The 19,939-nt window shown below is 40.6% G+C and overlaps 1 protein-coding gene across 1 annotated transcript in view; it reads right to left on the bottom strand.

Annotated features, from left to right (window-relative positions):
• Positions 1 to 9,051: 9,051 nt before the first annotated feature.
• LOC111974393 (protein kinase C-binding protein NELL1) overlaps positions 9,052 to 19,939 on the bottom strand; it is a 372,315-nt gene continuing 361,427 nt past the window's right edge. Inside the window, exon 17 of the mRNA XM_070447366.1 lies at positions 9,052 to 18,464. Within this exon, the coding sequence (XP_070303467.1) occupies positions 18,414 to 18,464 (51 nt within the window). The 3' untranslated portion in view covers positions 9,052 to 18,413. The remainder of the gene's footprint in view (positions 18,465 to 19,939) is intronic.

Genomic DNA, 19,939 nt, shown 5'->3' with positions numbered 1-19,939 from the left:
ACATCTTTTCGGTCTCATTTCTTAATGAGGAGAAGGAAAACCAAGGCGAAATCAGCCTGTTCCGAAATCAGACCCTCTTTACAGCCATTTACAAACAACAGGCAACCACATTTGTACCTCTATGGCACTACTCTATAATGCACCTTGGATTGAATCTTGGCCATAATCCATATGATATGAATCACATTTGTTTTAACCAATTACATTACCAAGCACTGCCAAAACATCCACAGCAAAGTCCACAACTTAAATCATTATTAACTTAGGAATGTGCAGCAAACTCTTGTCACGGTCTTCAAGTCAAATGTATTTTATTTAACTAGGCAAGTCAGTTAAGAACAAATTTCTTATTTACAATGACGGCCTACCCCACCGGCCAAACCCTCCCCTAACCAAGATGACGCTTTGCCAATTGTGCACCGCCCTATGGGACTCCCGATCACAGCCGGTTATGACACAGCCTGGGAACAAACCAGGGTCTGTAGTGATGCCTCTAGCACTGCAATGCAGTGCCTTAGACCGCTGCGCCACTCAGGAGGCCAAATAAGTACAAGTTAGTTGGTGAGTTTGGAATAGAATATTCTGTTCATCCTCTATTAGAAACAATAAAAAGCTAATTTGAATCCAATGTTATATTTAAGTGAGACATTAAAATCTGTTGTGAATGTAATGTTTTTAAAATGATATAACTGCCTTAATTTGGCTGGACCCCAGGAAGGGTACGTGCTGCCTTGGCAGCAGCTAATGGGGATCCATAATAAACACAAATACAAAAGGAGAACACAAGGGGTTTGCTTTTTATATCATTTTTCTAGTAGGAATTTAATCAAGAACAACATTTTTACAATTGTACACTTTCTTCTTTCTTTTTTTCATCTCTTGGGTTTAAATAAATTCACTCGGAGTAATTCAGTCCATGGAAACATTGTGCGGACATGATTGTTCTGTTTGCATGGTGGTTTAGCGTTGTGAATTTTTGATCACTGCAGAGCCTCCTGGAGTTGGATGAAGTTGCACCTTGACGCTGATCTATGTTCAGTTTTGTGTTTTCCACTTCTAATGATTAAGATCAGCTTTTGGTAAGTAAGCTGATCCTAGGTCTGTGCATTCGTGCAACTTCTCCCCTGAGTTTTTCTGCTGTTGAGGTGATGTGACATGTATACACCATGACAACTATTTCAAATGGTTAAGGCAATAATACAAAAAGAAAGAAACAATCAATGTATAGCTTTCTCACACCGTTGACTAAAAATGCTCAGGTCTTAAGGTGTGGAAAGGAGAATCATTATTCAGCCTTACTCTTTATGCAGAATCCTCACTTTACACAATATTTACAGCCAAACAGAACAGACCCAAACAAAATAAGTAATAGAAGTCATGCAAACATGGCTAATGACGATTTTAATGATGATAAAAAAAATTCTTATCATAACCTCAGTATGTAACAACATCTACACACAGACTTGGAAATAGTTTTACAGTACTCATTCAATAACAAACCAATCAATATGACAATCTTACAATCCTGGGGGACATACTTGAACATAAGCAACCATTTAAATTGAAGCAGTTGATCTGGCTTAAAATGCATATCAGCCAATTCAAATTGTAGATTTAATTGCCCGTGGCAATAACGCTAAATTGTAGCTGGTCCCATCAGATAACACGGCGCACATTAGACAATGCTAACCTAACCAGGTGGCAGTGATTATACGCTGGAACAAATTCTTCACCAGTGTCATGACTCTCCTGACAGTGGATCAAAGGACCCATCAGCTAGGCAAACGTTTGAAGATAGCCAGACCCCCTCTCTCCCACAGAAGAGGGGGAGGGGGGCTGTGCTGGTCTAGACATCTTAACACTGGGTCGTACATTTAGGCAAGGGGGGAACTTTCCCTCTCTGCCTTTCAGTATCCACCAAAGGAATGTGCTGTGTGTAGAGAGAGACTCTTGCCTTCAAAACAATTTTCTAATAAAAGGTAAACATTGGAACATTATTCCTGACATCCAAATGTTAAGAATGGTCGGTGGGGATCTAAAGAATAATCATGTCATGTTGTTTATTATTTTGTGATGTCATTAATCTCTCTTGGGTAGGGGGCAGTATTTTCACCTCTGGATGAAAAGCGTGCCCAAAGTAAACTACCTGTTACTCAGGCCCAGAAGCTAGGATATGCATATAATACATTTGGATAGAAAACACTCTAAAGTTTCTAAAACTGTTAAAATAATGTCTGTGAGTATAACAGAATTGATATGGCAGGCGAAACCCCGAGGACAAACCATCCAGGAAAAAAATTGAGGTCATAGGGTTTTCCAATTGTTTTCTATGGGATAGCCTTATTATTAGGAACCTGGTTGCAGTTCCTATGGCTTCCACTAGATGTCAACAGTCTTTAGAAATTGTTCGATGTTTTTCTTTTGAGAAATGAAGCAGTAGGGCTGTTCATTGTAAGTGTCACTCCAGGTGGACTCTACTGTTTTGAGGCACGTGAACTGGAGCGCGCTTCACATTGTTTTTATCTGGTATTAGAAACAGTTTATTCCGTCTTAAATCTGATCGATTATTTACGTTTAAGGGTACCTGAGGTTGGATTAGGAACGTTGTTTGAAATGTTTGGACCAGGTTTACAGGTAACTTATTAGATACGTTGTAGGTATGTTGGGCGAGTTGAAACCGGTGTATTTCTGAATCAAACACGCCAAATAAATTGACATTTTTGGGACATAAAGAAGGACATTATCGAACCAAAGGACCATTTGTAATGTTTCTGGGACATTTTGGAGTGCCAACAGAAGAAGATCTTCAAAGGTAAGGCATGAATTATATCGCTATTTCTGACTTTTGTGGCGCACCTGCCTGGTTGAAATACGATTTTCAAGTGTTCGTATGCGGGGAGCTGTCCTCAGATAATCGCATGTTTTGCTTTCGCCGTAAAGCCTTTTTGAAATCTGACATAGCGGCTGGATTAATAAGAAGTTAAGCTTTATTTTGATGTATAACACATATGTTTTCAAGAATGTTAAATATTTGGTATTTTTGAATTTTGCCCTGGATGTTGGCCAGGTGGGACGCTACCGTCCCACCTGCCTATAAGAAGTTAAGGATGGTATAACAAAGTAACTAACTCTGAAAGTATATGCATTCTATGTATCAACTTTACATCTAAATGTTGTATAAAATATATGATTAAATATGAGAATACTTTTTTGAAGATAGCAATGTGATTTTAGCCCTCTATTTCATATAAACTTGTGCTCAGTCAGTATCCACACCCAAGTGAGCACAGACATTGTGTCGACATGATGGAACGCCCCCTTTTTACCTGAGGATAAAAGCCTTGGTAACAAAATTGACATTAGACCAAGCAGACGGACAGTGTAAGCCAGACGTCACGAATGGTTAAAACTACAAGACCAGAAAGCGTGGAGTGGTGGCCACACAGCTGAAAATGGTGAGACCAGTACATTTTCGGGTTACTACTGGCGTATAAAGTGGTCGGGAGCTGAACCCTGAATAATCAACCATTGAGACCAAAAGACGTGAGACCGTGGTCCACATGTTGAAATGGTTAGAAACTCTGAAGCTCTCAACCTCAACACTACAAGGAAATATAACCTCACTTAGGAGACCAGAAACATTCAGTCTGCAGCTGTGCATGTAAAAGTGGTCCTAAAACTTTGATTAACCCCTCTGGGATATGTGGGACGCTTGCGGAAATGTAGAGCACCAAATTCAAAAAAATTATATAAAATCAAACTTTCATTAAATCACACATATAAGATACCAAATTAAAGCTACACTCGTTGTGAATCCAGCCAACATGTCAGATTTCAAAAAGGCTTTTCGGCGAAAGCATAAGATGCTATTATCTGATGATAGCACAACAGTAAACAAAGAGAGTGTAGCATATTTCAACCCTGCAGGCGCAACACAAAACGCAGAAATAAAATATAAATCATGCCTTACCTTTGACGAATTTCTTTTGTTGGCACTTCAATATGTCCCATAAACATCACAAATGGTCCTTTTGTTTGATTAATTCCGTCCATATATGTCCAAAATGTCAATTTATTTGGCGCGTTTGATCCAGAAAAAAACAGCTTCCAAAAAAAAAACTACTTTTGTAATAAAACTTAAGGTATTTGTAAACGTTAATAATCGATCAAATTGAAGACGGGTCTATCTGTTTTCAATACAGGAGGACAACAAACTAACGATACTTTTCTAGTCTTGCGCAACTCTCAAACAGTACACATAACCTTACACTGATTCCAGATGGCCGTTCTTCTTCATTTCACAAAGGAATAACCTCAACCTATTTCCAAAGACTGGTGACATCCAGTGGAAGRGGTAGGAACTGCAAACAGGTTGATTAGAAATCTAGTATCCCAATGAAAATCATTGAACAGACGGTGACCTAAAAAAAAAAAAAAATCTGAATGGTTAGTCCTTGGGGTTTTGCCTGCTACATAAGTTCTGTGATACTCACAGACATGATTCAAACAGTTTTAGAAACCTCAGAGTGTTTTCTATAATAAACTATAATATGCATATCTTATATTCTAAGGGATGAGTAGAAGGAAGTTGAAATTGGGCACGCTATTTATCCAAAAGTGAAAATGCTGCCCCTTATCCTAGAGAAGTTAAAGACCTGAGGTGGGAAAGAATAATCCCATCTCAGACAATCGTTGGTACATTTGAAGTATCTATTCTAATGAACATTCCAAGACCAGAGAAGCTCTACAACTAATAAGGACATTGTGACCTCTGGTGTACAACCAGAGCCTTACATCGAGCCACTCTCCATAGACGGATTGATTGGGTTCAGCAGAGAGACAACGATCATGGACAGCTACACGTAAATATATATATTGCATTTCTTATCCGAATGAGCGGTGGTTCATTTGCAAAGTGTTACTATTTCTTTGAGTGTAGGTTCCAAAGGTACAATAAGTTTGCCTCTCTTTGTCCTTCTCTCTTCCTGACCGCTCCCTTTTATAACCAAGCAGTCATGCTATTGTTAGTCCACTAGGGACCTGTTTCACTGTATTACGTTTCTAATCAATAATCTAGACAGTGTGTGTTTTTGTATTCTGGTTTATTATTTAGTCAGTTAGTAAATACATAATTAAGTCAATATTTAATGAAGCTGACAGTTGAGGACTTATGAGGCGTCTGTTTCTCATGAGATTTTTAGTTTCTTGGCAATTTCACGCATGGATTAGCCTTAATTTCTCAGAACAACAATGGACTGACAAGTTTCAGAAGAAATTCTTTCTTTCTGGCCATTTTGAGCATGTAATCGAACCCACATGCTCCAGAAACTCAACTAGTCTAAAGGCCAGTTATATTGCTTCTTTAAATCAGCACAACAGTTTTCAGCTGTGCTAACATAATTGCYAAAGGGTTTTCTAATGATCTATTAGCCTTTTAAAATGATAAATTTGGATTAGCTAATACAATGTGCCATTGGAACACAGGAGTGATGGTTGCTGATAATGGGCCTCTGTACGCCTATGTAGATATTCCATAAAAAAGCATCCGTTTCCAGTCATTTACAACATTAACAATGTCTACACTGTATTTCTGATCAATTTGATGTTATTTTACTGAACAAACAACGTGCTTTTCTTTCAAAAACAAGGAGATTTCCAAACTTTTGAACGGTAGTGTGTATCTTCCAAGAGTATAATTCAGAGATAGTAACTCGTTAACCTCTTTCAGCTAGGGGGTAGAATTTTTATGTTTGGAAAAATAACGTTCCCATTGTAAACGGACTATTTCTCAGGTCCAGATGCTAGAATATGCATATAATTGACAGATTAGGATAGAAAACACTCTAAAGTTTCCAAAACTGTCAAAATATTGTCTGTGAGTATAACAAAACTGATTTCTGAGGATCTCCAACCCGGAAGTGCCTTTTATTTGGAAAAATCCCTGTTCCATTGCCTGCCCCTCCTCCATTTAAAGGGGTATCAACCAGATTCCTTTTCCAATGGCTTCCTCAGGCTGTGACCAGGCTTTAGACATAGTTTCAAGCTTTTATTTTGAAAAATGAGCGAGATTTATCAAAACGCGTCAGGTGTCCTTTGATTAGTTCATGCGCCCGAGAGTTGTAGCTCTTTCTCTGTAGTATTGAATAGTTTACCGTCCGGTTGAAATATTATCGATTATGTATGTTAAAAACAACCTGAGGATTGATTATAAAAACGTTTGACATGTTTCTACGAACATTACGGATATTTTTTTTTTACCCTTCAGGACCGGAACGAGCCTGTGGTTTTCTGAACATAACGCGCAAACCAAATGGCGTTTGTTGGTTATAAAACTAATCTTTATCGAACAAAAATAACATTTATTGTGTAACTGGGAGTCTCGTGAGTGCAACCATCCGAAGTTCATCAAAGTTAAGAAATTAATTGTATTGCTTTTCTGACTTTTGTGACCAAGCTAATTTGTGGCTAGCTGTTCTTACTGTTTTGTCTAGTGATTGATAAACTCACAAACGCTTGGATTGCTTTCGCTGTAAAGCATATTTTCAAAATCCGACACGATAGGTGGATTAACAACAAGCTAAGCTGTGTTTTGGTATATTTCACTTGTGATTTCATGATTATAAATATTTTTAGTATTTAAAAAAAAAATTGGCGCTCTGCAATTCAGCGGTTGTTTACGAAAATCATCCCGCTAAAGGGAACCGTGCGTCAAGAAGTTAAACAACTTTTCCTGTGGTACCCCAAATTCCTACTGAGTTAGTTGTTACATGATTCATTTAACCTCTCTTGGGTACGTGAGACGTTAGCGTCCCACCTCTTCAACAGCCAGTGAAACTGCTGGGCGCCAAATTCAAATACAGAAATACTCATTATAAAAATTCAGAAAACAAAACATATTTTACATAGGTTTAAAGACTTCTTGTGAATCCAACCACGGTGTCAGATTTAAAAAATGCTTTACGGCGAAAGCATACCTTACGATTATTTGAGAACATAGCCCAGCAGACAAATCATTACAAACAGTAACCAGCCAAGTAGAAGAGTTACATAAGTCAGAAATAGAGATCAAATGAATCCCTTTGATGATCTTCATATGGTTGAACTCAGCAGACATTCATTTACTCAATAAAGTCTCTTTATATCCAAAAACCTCAGTTTTGTTTGCGCGTTTTCTTCAGTAATCCACAGGCTCAAACGCAGTCAAAACAGGCAGACAAAAAAATCCAAATTGTATCCGTAAAGTTCATAGAAACACGTCAAACGATGTTCATATTCAATCCTCAGGTTGTTTTTAGCCTAAATTATCGATAATATTTCAACCGGACAATAACGTCGTCAATATAAAAGTTAAACAAGAAACTCACTCTCTCGGTCGCGCGCATGAAAAAGCGCTGTGACACTTTAGGGTCCACTCATTCAGACTGCTCTTACTTCCTCATTTCTTAGAATACAAGCATGAAACACATTCTAAAGACTGTTGACATCTAGTGGAAGGCATAGGAACTGCAATTTGAGTCCTAAGTCAATGGATACTGTAATGGCATTGAATAGAAAACTACAAAACCAAAAAAAAACGACTTCCCAAATGGATTTTTCTCAGGTTTTCGCCTGCCAAATCAGTTCTGTTATATACTCACAGACACTATTTTAACAGTTTTGGAAACTTTAGAGTGTTTCTATCCAAATATACCAGTTATATGCATATCATATCTTCTGTGCCTGAGAAGCACGCAGTTTAATTTGGGCATGCTTTTCATCCAAAATTCTGAATGCTGCCCCCTACCCTAGAGAAGTTAATGAAGTAACAATTAAACATATTTAATTGATTTGATAAATAACAGGCATCACATTAATGATAGTAACATCACGACACCAGTTTATCAAAGATCTTAGACTTTATATCCACCAATCCAATGTCATTCATTAAAATAGGTCAACCCTGGCCACTAGAGGGATATTTTAAACCTACATTTTCAAAGTTTTCTTTTGGTAACAAAATGTAATGTGCCAATATTGCATTGATGCATCCTTGACTAGGCTACTAGTTACTACTAACGTTAGATGACTGTCAAATAGAAGTAATTCACCATCGGATGCTGATCAAGCTAAGTGTCTTCCTCCATCAACACTGTTGATTCGAGTCCTCCGGACTCGCGATACATTTCTGTGAAAGAACTGCAATTCTGCCTTCTGTAGGATGATAATGAGAGTGCAACATATAATCCTATTGTTCACTGTACAATGCTCATACTCCTCAAGTCAAATAATTAATATGACAAAGCAGATGATTATAAAAATGCATATACAACATTGTAGACCTCCATTTAGGTGTACACATCCGTGTAATATAGCCTATGTCAATTCAAATGTATTTATATAGCCCTTCTTACATCAACTGATATCTCAAAGTGCTGTGCAGAAACCCAGCCTAAAACCCCAAACAGCAAGCAATGCAGGTGTAGAAGCACGGTGGCTAGGAAAAACTCCCTAGAAAGGCCAAAACCTAGGAAGAAACTTAGAGAGGAACCAGGCTATGAGGGGTGGCCAGTCCTCTTCTGGCTGTGCCGGGTGGAGATTATAACAGAACATGGCCAAGATGTTCAAATGTTCATAAATGACCAGCATGGTCAAATAATAATAATCACAGTAGTTGTTGAGGGTGCAACAATAATCATATGCAATATGATTATTAGGCAATAGCAGTGGCTGTGTCCAAATACCCATACTAGTGTACTACATACTTAAACTGCATACTATTTACTCATCGTCACATACTATTTACCACGTACCCTTTAGTAAAAAGTATGCAGTATGCCACAACTTAGAAATGGGTCCTGATTGGCTGAGTAGGTGGGGCGGGGTCGAGTGTGGGTGGATTCTTCCAAATTCAACAGACATGCATTGCATTAACCAGCCTGATAATAGTTGATTTCCAATTTGAATAATTTCTCTAAAATCTGAATAGATTAGGAATGGAATTATAGGCCTACTCAGGCTGGTTATAAACAGACTATCACATTTGATTTATAGCGTAGTAGACCATATAGCCCATCTATCCTATTTAAAAATGACTGAAGACAGAAACAGATCATTTGGTTCCATTTCAACATATTTATTAGTGAAACCAAAGTGCTGTAACATATATAAATTAAATCAAATAGCCTATTATACACACCAAAACTTTTCAAATGTTAAAATCAAAAAGCTATTGCACAGAAAATGTGGACAGTCGGGTGCTTCGCAAATTTAGAACCGCTGGACAGCAACATAATAAATTAAAGCGCTGATAATTGGGAACGAGATCAGAATGACTGCTAAGGCTTGATCCATTCATTAAATAGGTAGTGTAGCCTTCAAATCTAAAACAAAAGGCCTGATTAACATGACATCAATAACGCTGCTACATCCCGAGCCCCCGGTGCTGACACATTCAGAAATCAAAAGATGGTTTTGTATTTTGTTTAAAAGCTCTGACGAAGGCCAAGAAGACAATAAAACTTTACAGTGAGAAAACAGAAAGCCACTGTTTCCGAAGATGTAGCCTACGATGCCATACTCATTATCATTTTAAGTAGAGCAAAAACTACTTAGCCTACATTTGAACACTACCTCAGAGGCTTTGGGCATTGTCTAAATTAAATAGCCTAGTTTTGGTACTTGAAGAGAACTACAGCCGATCACCCACCTTTTCCAATGTATTGTCGAATTCTACTACAGTAGAAGAAGAGCCGAAATGAGTATAACATCCTGGCATTTAAACCATACTCAAATTTTGAAAAGTCTCATATTAAATGTCTTATTTCTGCATACTGAGAATACGTCATGCATATTTGTGTTGTTTCCCATTATTTGTTGATTTCGGTAGCGCATCCCCAAATCTAATTGATCAGCTCTTGTCAAAGCCGTAGTGAGTATGACATCTGTGCATTTAAAATAAATTCAAATGATGAATTATTAAACTTAATTACTATTAAACTTAATTTTTCGAATATTCAGACGGCCTACTATTTAGGACGCAAGTATGGGTTTTCGGACATGGCCAATGTGTTTGCATGCAAGGCTAAAAGAGGTAGCTCTTTATTAAAGTAGTTCTTAATCTTCCTTTTCAAGCAGATGACTACATCCCTTTTCAAAACTAACACAATATATGTAAATCTACATTTCAAGGACTAGGCACTTTACACAGAGAGCAGTTTGACCAGTCACTCAAATACATGTGATTGTTGCTTTAATTATGCTGTTGAACTGTTTGGAACATTTGCAATTACGTCAACGATTTTAATTGGCTGATGCAGAACTTGTTCCAGGGTATAATCACTGCCATCTGGTGAGGTTAGCATAGGGCTAATGTGTGCCGTTTTATGATGGGACCAGCTACAATTTAGCGATCTGTCACGTGCAAGTAAATTGACGACTTCAATTTTTGTGCCGGAGAAACTGTTTAATTTTAAATGGTTGCTTATCTTCTTAAGTATTGCCCCAGGGTTTTCAATGGCAATTGTTTTATCATTATTATATATATATATATACATTTTTTTATACAAATATTCACTTTCCACATTTCATAGTGTATTCCTTTCACAGTTTATATTTCAATTTGTACAAGAGGCCAGGCCTGGTGTGATTGGGATTGTGAGGTGGTTCACAAAGCTTTCTATCAGAAACAAGACACCCAGTGCAAATTAAGACCAACAACAATATGAAAAAACATAGATATTGTGGTTGGTACAAAGGGTACCATTTTGTAAACGCCAAACAACGATCAAGTTAGTGTGACTTTGACATTTTTAATGAATACATTTGAAAAACCTTTCTTCTGCAATGTTTGTGGTGATTGTTTATTCATCATGCAGTTGCAATGCCGCACATAGTATCTGCGAGGCGGGTGTTTTTTTTGACAATTGACAATAGCGCTGTGTGTTTTTTACACTGCTAAAATGTCAACCATAAATGTGCATCTCGTTATAGCGCAAAGACAAGGAAAGTCCACATCCATGACAAACAAAGCTTCATGTATACTCCTTGTAGAACCTAAAAGACATCAGGGACATCAGTGCCCATATGAAATGCTGTAGATTGGCTCTCTAGGAGAAGACAACACATCCATTGTACCACTATACAGCAGGGCTGACCTCAGATCAGGTGGGACAAACACATCGTGTGCTCAATCAGGATCAGTATTTCACACTAACACACGATGACGACAATAATGATATTGGATAGGAATTTGTATGCCGCTTTTCAAAGAGCTCAAAAAGCTTTCTATTCTAAAGGAGGGTGGCTCATCTCATCCACCTGGGTCGTATTCAGTAAAAACCAAACAGAAGAAAATAGACCGAAACGGGGAGGTTCTACCTGAATTTGTTCAATAAGAAACTCACATTTTAATTTCAAAATGTTTTCTGTTGCAAAATGTTTTGCTACAGGATAGTTGACTACCTCACAGCAGTGTCATAGGTCCTGCCTAACCAATAACATACCCTCTAGCTCCTGGACAACCTATCGTGTGCCTCCTAGCCCCCGCCCAACCTATTACATGTTGCTCTGATTGCTTTGACAGTGAGCACTGGAAATACGGAGGGACACACATTAGCAATGACGAAGTCAGGGAGAAGAAGAGGAGAGAGGAAGATGGGAGCGAAAGGAATCTTCAATGGGCAGAGATGAAAAATAAAGAGGTTGTGAAGAAAGAGAGTACAGAGTGACAGTGTTGGAGGCTAGGTAAGAAAGGGAAAGGTGGGGGAATGAGAGGAAAGAGAGGGACACTGTTAAACCGGGTGAATAGTAAGGATGGGGGGAAAAAWATCGATATAGTAGAGCAGGGCTGTCCAATCCTGTTCCTGCAGAGTTACCCTCCTGTAGGCTTTCGCTTCAACCCCAGTTGTGACTAACCTTATACAGCTTATCAACCAGCAAATTATTAGAATCAGGTGCGCTACATTAGGTTTGAGGTGAAAACCTACAGGACGGCAGCTCTCCAGAAGCAGGGTTGGAGATCCATGCGGTAGAGTATTGCAGTATTATTTTTACGATTTATAGCTTGGTCTCAATGTTCTTTTAAAATGGTGATCCAACATGTTTTTAGCACTTTAGTTTCCATGACTGATCAAAACTTGTTTTGTCATGGCTCTTTCTTGTCCCTCTGGAGCAGACAACGTCACATTGAATCGTATTAAAATCACAGTATCGAATCGCAATACATACAGAATTGTGATACATATAGTATAAAATCACTATGCATATGGAATCACAATACATATCGAATCCGCACTTAAGTATCATGATATCGTACCGTGAGGTCCCTGGCATTTCCCATCCCTAGTGAATAAATAGAAAAAGGGAGAGAGGGAGGGGGGGATGAGAAAAGAGAGAGAGAGCTTCTGACTAGCAGAAAGAGGGCCATACTTCTCAGCCTTAATAAGCCCCACTCTCTCTCTTGCTAGGAACTCAAGTCCTTTTATTCTCCCAATCTGAATACCTCACCTTCAAATACCGACTTTATTACCTCCCGGCCGTGTATATTCCCCCAAGCAGACCCCGCGACAGCTCTCAAGGAACTCCACTGGACTTTTTCCAAACTGGAAACCGCATTTCCCGAGGCAACATTTATTGTAGCTGTGGCCTTTAATAAAGGAAATTTGAAGAAAACACTACCGAAGTTCTATCAACACATCTTCTGTGCTACTCGCTTAATCGAGTACTCTTGAACATTGCTATTCCCCCTCTCTCCCTTCGGCAAATCAGATCACACCTCAATTTTGCTCTTCCCCTCCTATAGACAGAAACTTAAATGGGAACCACCCGTGGTAACAAAGGTTCAACATTGGTCTGACCAATTGGAATCTATGCTTCAATATTGTTTTAATCACGCGGACTGGGAAATGTTCCGGGTTGCCTCTGAGAATAGTAAAACTGTATACACTGACTTGGTGAGTTCACCATGAAGTGCATGTTGTTCCCACTATGACGATTAGAACTTATCCAAACCAAAAAAACGTGGATAGATGGAAGCATTCATGCAAAACTGAAAGTGCGAACAACCACATTTAACCACGGCAAGGTGACTGGGAACATGGACGTGTACAAACAGACCAGCTATGCCCTCCGTAAGGTTATCAAAGATGCAAAACGACGTTACATGGAGAAAGTGGAGTTGCAATTCAACAGCTTAGACATGAGATGTATGTGGGAGGGACTCCAGACAATCACGGGTTATAAAGGGAAAGCCAGCCACGTCGCAGACACCAACACCTCACTCCCGGACAAGCTAAACACCTTCTTTGCCCACTTCGAGGAAAACACAAGGACTGTGAGCTCTCGTTCTCTGTGGCCGACGTGAGTAAGACATTTAAGCATGTTAACCCTCGCAAGGCTGCCGGCCCAGACGCAGACCAGCTGGCTAAAGTGTTACGGACATATTCAATCTCTCTATCCCCATCTGTTGTCCCACTTGCTTCACCAACACTGATGAGACGGCCTACAGGGAGAAGGTGAGGGCCCTGGCGTACTGGTGCCAGAAAAATAACCTCTCCCTCAATGTCAACAAAGCAAAATGAAGGAGCTGATCATGGACTTCTGGAGACAACAGAGAGAGCACGCCCATATCCACATCAATGGTGCCGCAGTGGAGAGGCACATCACTGACAACCTGAAATGGTCCATTCACAGACACTGTGGTGAAGGCGCAACAGCACCTCGTCAACCTCAGGAGGCGGAAGAAATTAGGCTTGGTCCCTAAGACCCTCATAAACTTCTACAGACGCACCATTGAGAACATCCTGTCAGGCTGTATTACCACCTGGTATGGCAATTGCACCGTCCGTAATCGCAGGGCCCTTCAGAGGGTGGTGCGATCAGCCCAACGCATCACCGGGGGCACACTACCTGCCATCCAGGACATCTACAGCACCCGGTATCACAGGAAGGCCAAGAAGATCATCAAGGACCTCAGCCACCCGAGCCACGGCCTGTTCACCCCGCTGCCATCCAGAAGGCGTAGACAGTAAAGGTACATCAAAGCTGGGGCCCAGAGACTGAAAAATAGCTTCTATCTCCAGGCAATCAGACTGTTAAATAGTCARCTCCACCCAGTACCCTGCACCTTAGTCATTGTTACTAGCTGGCTAACACCTGGTACTCTACCTGCACCTTAGATACGTATTGCTGCCCTATGTATATAGTCATCGAACACTGGTCCTTTTAATAATGTTTACATACCATMTTACCCACTTCATATACCCTCCACAGCATAACCTTCACTTCAGATCAAAACGCCAAACCTACAACCTAATTTTGGACAAAATTACCTGGAAGGATTACTACTACCAATGATTCATTTTTTCAAACTATACAGAGGGTGCTCTGGCAAACAAACAGCAGAGACTTGAGGTCACCATCCAACCTGGATCTGAGTGAGTAATGTTTGGTCTGATGCTATTTTGAAAGCCAAGAAGAAGAGAAATTAAAAATAAAGTACATTACAATGATATATTTTACTTTATGGGGACTGAATYCTAAATTAAGGCTGCCAYGCTTGCTAGGACAGACCATATACAACTTCAATTATCACTGAGGTGTGAAGTGAGAGATGTCGAAGCCTTTGAGCCCAACAAATGGCAGGAGTCTCTCACAGCCTACCCCACCCAAATCCAGAGGCCTTCGAAGCACCCTCCTGCTTTTCAGAGACTATCCACTGCTATTTTCTACAAGAAATCGGACTCCAGAAATAAAAGCTTCTCCCAAGTGGGTGTGACACCTACTCCCATTGCCTGCTGCACTGCTGCTTGGATTCCAGCTGACAATCTGTTCACCGTCTGCCCTGGCTTGTCTCTGTCTGGTACAGGTACACCCACCACACTCCCCCCTCTCCCGTGCTTTCGCTCGCCTCCAGTACACACGCACTGTTGGGGTGAGTGACTCTGAACTTACAATGGTTAGCCACAAGTCACTATTTTGCTATTTGCCTCATGATTTCTGCATGCTTTGTTGACTATGAACTGTCCTGTTTACCCAACCGTCGAACAGACTGTGTTTGTTCCCACACTTGGGACCCTGACTCTATTGGCTACACAGACMTTTGGGCTCCCATTCTATTCTAACCACCTCTCGCCGGCTTTGTATTCATTTTACCTGATGCAATTGCTGTACAATATGATCTTGTTGCCATCTAATGCACATTCAAATGTCATAAATCAACACTGCAGAGCTCTCCCTGTCCTCTGCCATGTCTTGATTGTATTACTGTTGATGATATCTGGAAATGTGCATGTACACCCTGGTCCATCTACTGTTGCTAGCCCCAATTCTGACTTGTGCTCTGATATCTGCGTCACTGATTTCTGATATCGTAAAAGCCTGGCTTTTCTGCACTAGAAGCTCATGACCTAAAATGGATCAATTGAAAGTGTGGGTTCACAGTTCAATCCAGATGTGTTGTTCATTACTGAGATGTGGTTAAGGAAGACTGTTTTGAATACTGATGTTAACATTTCTGGTTAAAACCTTTTTCGGCAAGACAGATCTTCCAAAGGTGGGGAAGTGGCAATCTTTACCAAGGATCACCTTCAGTGCTCGGTTGTCCTTTTTAACCTGTCTCTCCTCTCTGGGGAGGCAGCCACGGTCCGTCCTTTATTTAAAGGGGGAGATCAACCTGATCCTGTCTGTTATAGGCCTATTTCTATTTTGTCCTGTTTATCAAAAGTGCTGGAAAAACTTAAATAATCAACTGACAGGCTTTCTTGATGTCTATAGTATTCTCTCTTTTGCAATCTGGTTTCCACTCAGGTTATGGGTGTGTCACTGCAACCTTAAAGGTCCTCAATGATGTCATCATTGCCTTTGATTCTAAGCAATGTTGTGCTGCTATTTTTATTGACTTGGCCAAAGGTTTTGAAACGGTAGACCATTCCATTCTTGCGGGCCGGCTATGGAGTATTGGTGTCTCTGAGGGGTCTTTGGCCTGGTTTGCTAACTACCTCTCTCAAAGAGTGCAGTGTATAAAGTCAGAACATCTGCTGTCTCAGCCACTGCCTGTCACCAAGGGAGTACCCTAAGGCTCGATCCTAGGCCCCACACTCTTCTCAATTTACATCGACAATATAGCTCAGGCAGTAGGAAGCTCTCTCATCCATTTATATGCAGATGATACAGTCTTGTACTCAGCTGCCTCCTTCCCGGATTTTGTGTTAAACGCTCTACAACAAAGCTTTCTTAGTGTCCACCAAGCTTTCTCTGCCCTTAACCTTGTTCTGAACACTTGCAAAACAAAGGTCATGTGGTGTGGTAAGAAGAATGCCCCTCTCCCCACAGGTGTGATTACTACCTCTGAGGGTTTAGAGCTTGAGTTAGTCACCTCATACAAATACTTGGGAGTATGGCTAGATGGTACACTGTCCTTCTCTCAGCACATATCAAAGTTGCAGGCTAAAGTTAAATCAAGACTTGGTGTCTTCTATCATAATCACTCCTCTTTCACCCCAGCTGCCAAACTAACCGTTTCAGATGACCATCCTACCCACGCTAGATTACAGAGACTTAATTTAAAGATCAGCAGGTAAGGGTGCTCTCCAGCGGCTAGATGTTCTTTACCATTCAGCCATCAGATTTGCCACCAATGCTCCTTATAGGACACATCACTGCACTCTATACTCCTCTGTAAACTGGTAATCTCTGTATACCCTTCACAAGACCCACTGGTTGATGCTTATTTATAAAACCTTCTTAGGCCTCTCTCCCCCCTATCTGAGATATATACTGTAGCCCTCATCCTCCACATACAACACCCATTCTGCCAGTCACATTCTGTTAAAGGTCCCCAAAGCACACACATCCCTGGGTCGCTCCTCTTTTCAGTTCGCTGCAGCTAGCGACTGGAATGAGCTGCAACAAACACTCAAACTGGACAGTTTTATCTGTTCATTCAAAGACTCAATCATGGACACTTACTGACAGTTGTGGCTGCTTTTCGTGATGTATTGTTGTCTCTACCTTCTTGCCCTTTGTGCTGTTGTCTGCCCAATAATGTTTGTACCATGTTTTGTGCTGCTACCATGTTGTGCTGCTGCCATGTTGTGTTGTTGTCATGTTGTGTTGCTACCATGCTATGTTGTTGTCTTAGGTCTCTCTTTTTGTAGTGTTGTGTTGTCTCTCTTGTCTTGATGTGTGTTTTGTCCTTGCAGGAGGCCTTTTGCCTTTTGCCGTCATTGTAAATAAGAATTTGTTCTTAACTGACTTGCCTAGTTAAAGAAAGGTTAAATTTAAAAGTAAAAAAAGTATATACTCGATTTTAGTCAAGGCTCATCCTATATAACTACTACCTGTTCTATTCATATACGGTCTATAATGTCTAAATACACCACTATATACATTTATATTCCAGACTCTGACCTTGATATTTCTTATTTTCTTTCTTTCAATTTTTGGGGGATTTGTGTGTATTATTTTGTATTGTTAGGTATTGGAGCTAGAAACATAAGCATTTCACTGCACCTGTGATAACATCTGCAAAATATGTGTACGCGACCAATAAAATTGGATTTGATTTGAGATAAACTCTGCGGGAAAATATTGCTTTGGTAGCCCCTCGATGCAAAAAACACAGCAGTTTCTGTTTTCTTCCTACAAATGTGMCTCTATCTTTTGATCCATTTAAGCTACAAAATATTATGACCCCATCAAACCATTCTCAGGAACTCGAAAGTGTCTTCTGTCTCCTTCTACAAAACCCCCATGTTACACAGGACTCATTAGACAAGACCAGGCACTAATTCAGACTGGGGGGAAAAGAGCATCATCAACAATGATGCTCTTTTCTACACAGAAGATCAAACAAGATTATTGCCTGATGATCTTTTGAACTTCCCAACACATTTCTGATGCATTTCAGTCACTTCAAACCATACTTCCTTCACATTGAAATACTGTCAAGAGTACAGTTAGACTCATTTCTAATAGACTGTCATAGCCCCAATAAAAAAAAACACTGTCCCTTGATTATACATTTTTTACATGGTGGGGTCGTGGGCCAAAAAAGTTTGGGAATCTCTGGTATACACACACTCACACACACACAAACATACAGGACACACACCCTGTAATACACGTATAAGGGTGCCAGTAGGGGGGAAACGGTTATATGTAGGTTGGTCTCGTCCTGTAGTTTAACAGACACAAACTCCATCTCTCCGTCTGTCATTAAAACATTGTGACTTTAAGATCCAGTGTGAACGCACAGCTCTAGCCACTTCCCTAACACAGGCAGAGTGTGTGTGTGTGTGCGTACGTATGTGCGTGTTTGTGTGCATGTGTGGTAAAAGGTCCAAAGGTAGGATCTTCAAACAGTATGACCAGTCTAGGATCGGCGGAATGGAGCGATTGGAGTGGAGGAGAGGAGTAGGCATCCGAAAGAGGAGTGCTTAGTTGTTCTGAAGGCAGTCCAGCTCCACTGAGCAACACACACTTCCATTCTGACCGCGGCAACGATAAACAAGGGGAACACGAAGAGAAAAAAAAGAGACGGGTAGTTAGTTCCATTCTGTTTGTGCATGTTTGCTTATGTTACCATGTGTGAGTGATGTGAGGTTAGGGCCGGGATTCAATAAACGTTAAAAAGGTKATTTACGACGTGCAGCATTACCATGAATGCGATCTCTGCGAACATCGGGGAAAATMCCTTGTGTAACCTTTATTTAACTAGGCAAGCCAGTTATRAACAACAAATTCTTATTTACAATGACGGCCTACCCCGGATGACGCTGGGCCAATTGTGCGCCACCCTATGGGACTCCCAATCATGGCCGAATGTGAAACAGCCTGGATTTTGAACCAGGGACTGTAGTGACGCCTCTTGCATTGAGATYCAGTGCCTTAGACCACTGAGCCATTATTGTCTGTATAGTGTGCTGCCCTATAATGCACCTTGCATTGAATCCCGGCCTAGGTTAGGGTTGCCTGCTTTGTTCTTTCAGGTGACACAGCTGTGTGTGTTTGTATTCATGTAAATATGCAGGCAAGGGTGGCACATACAGGGTGGTTCTGGCATTGTTTGTGTGTCTAAAGGGTGTGTCTGTATGACACTAGGTATGACACAATATCAGCAGAACCTGTATAATACAATGCATTCGGAAAATATTCAGACCACTTGACTTTTCCCAAATTTTGTTACGTTACAGCCTTATTGATACAGCCTTAAATTGATTAAATCGTTTTTTTCCCTCATCAATTTACATACAATACCCCTTAATGACAAAGTGAAAATAAGAAAAACATTATTTACATAAGTATTCAGAACCTTTGCTATGAGACTCGAAATTGAACTCATGTGCATCCTGTTTCCATTGATCATCCTTGATATGGTTCTACAACTTGATTGGAATCCACCTGTGGTACATTGAATTGATTGGACATGAATTGGAAAGGCACACACCTCTTGATATAAGATCCCACAGTTGACAGTGCATGTCAGAGCAAAAACCAAGCCATGAGGTCAAAGGAATTGAGCTTTGAGACAGGATTGTGTTGAGGCACAGATCTGGGGAAGGGTACCAAAACCTGTCTGCAGCATTGAAGTTCKCRAAGAACACAGTGGCCTCCATCTTTCTTAAATCAAAGAAGTTTGGAAACACCAAGACTCTGCCTAGAGCTGGCCGCCTGGCCAAACTGAGCAATTGGGGGAGAAGGGCCTTTGTTCGGGAAGTGACCAAGAACTCGATGGTCACTCTGACAGAGCTCCAGAGTTCCTTCCAGAAGGACAACCATCTTTGCAGCACTCCACCAATCAGGCCTTTATGGTGGAGTGGCCAGACGGAAGCCACTCCTCAGTAAAAGGCAGATGACAGCCCGCTTGGAGTTTGCCAAAAGGCACCTGAAGGACTCTCAGACCATGAATGCCAAGCATCACATCTGGAGGAAACCTGGCGCCATCCCTACGGTGAAGCACGGT

The sequence above is a fragment of the Salvelinus sp. IW2-2015 genome, linkage group LG15 (genome assembly GCF_002910315.2).
Source record: "Salvelinus sp. IW2-2015 linkage group LG15, ASM291031v2, whole genome shotgun sequence".
In the NCBI taxonomy this organism is placed as follows: domain Eukaryota; kingdom Metazoa; phylum Chordata; class Actinopteri; order Salmoniformes; family Salmonidae; genus Salvelinus; species Salvelinus sp. IW2-2015.
The sequence above is the reverse complement of the archived record's forward strand: the minus strand, read 5'-3'. Positions and strand labels throughout refer to the sequence as shown.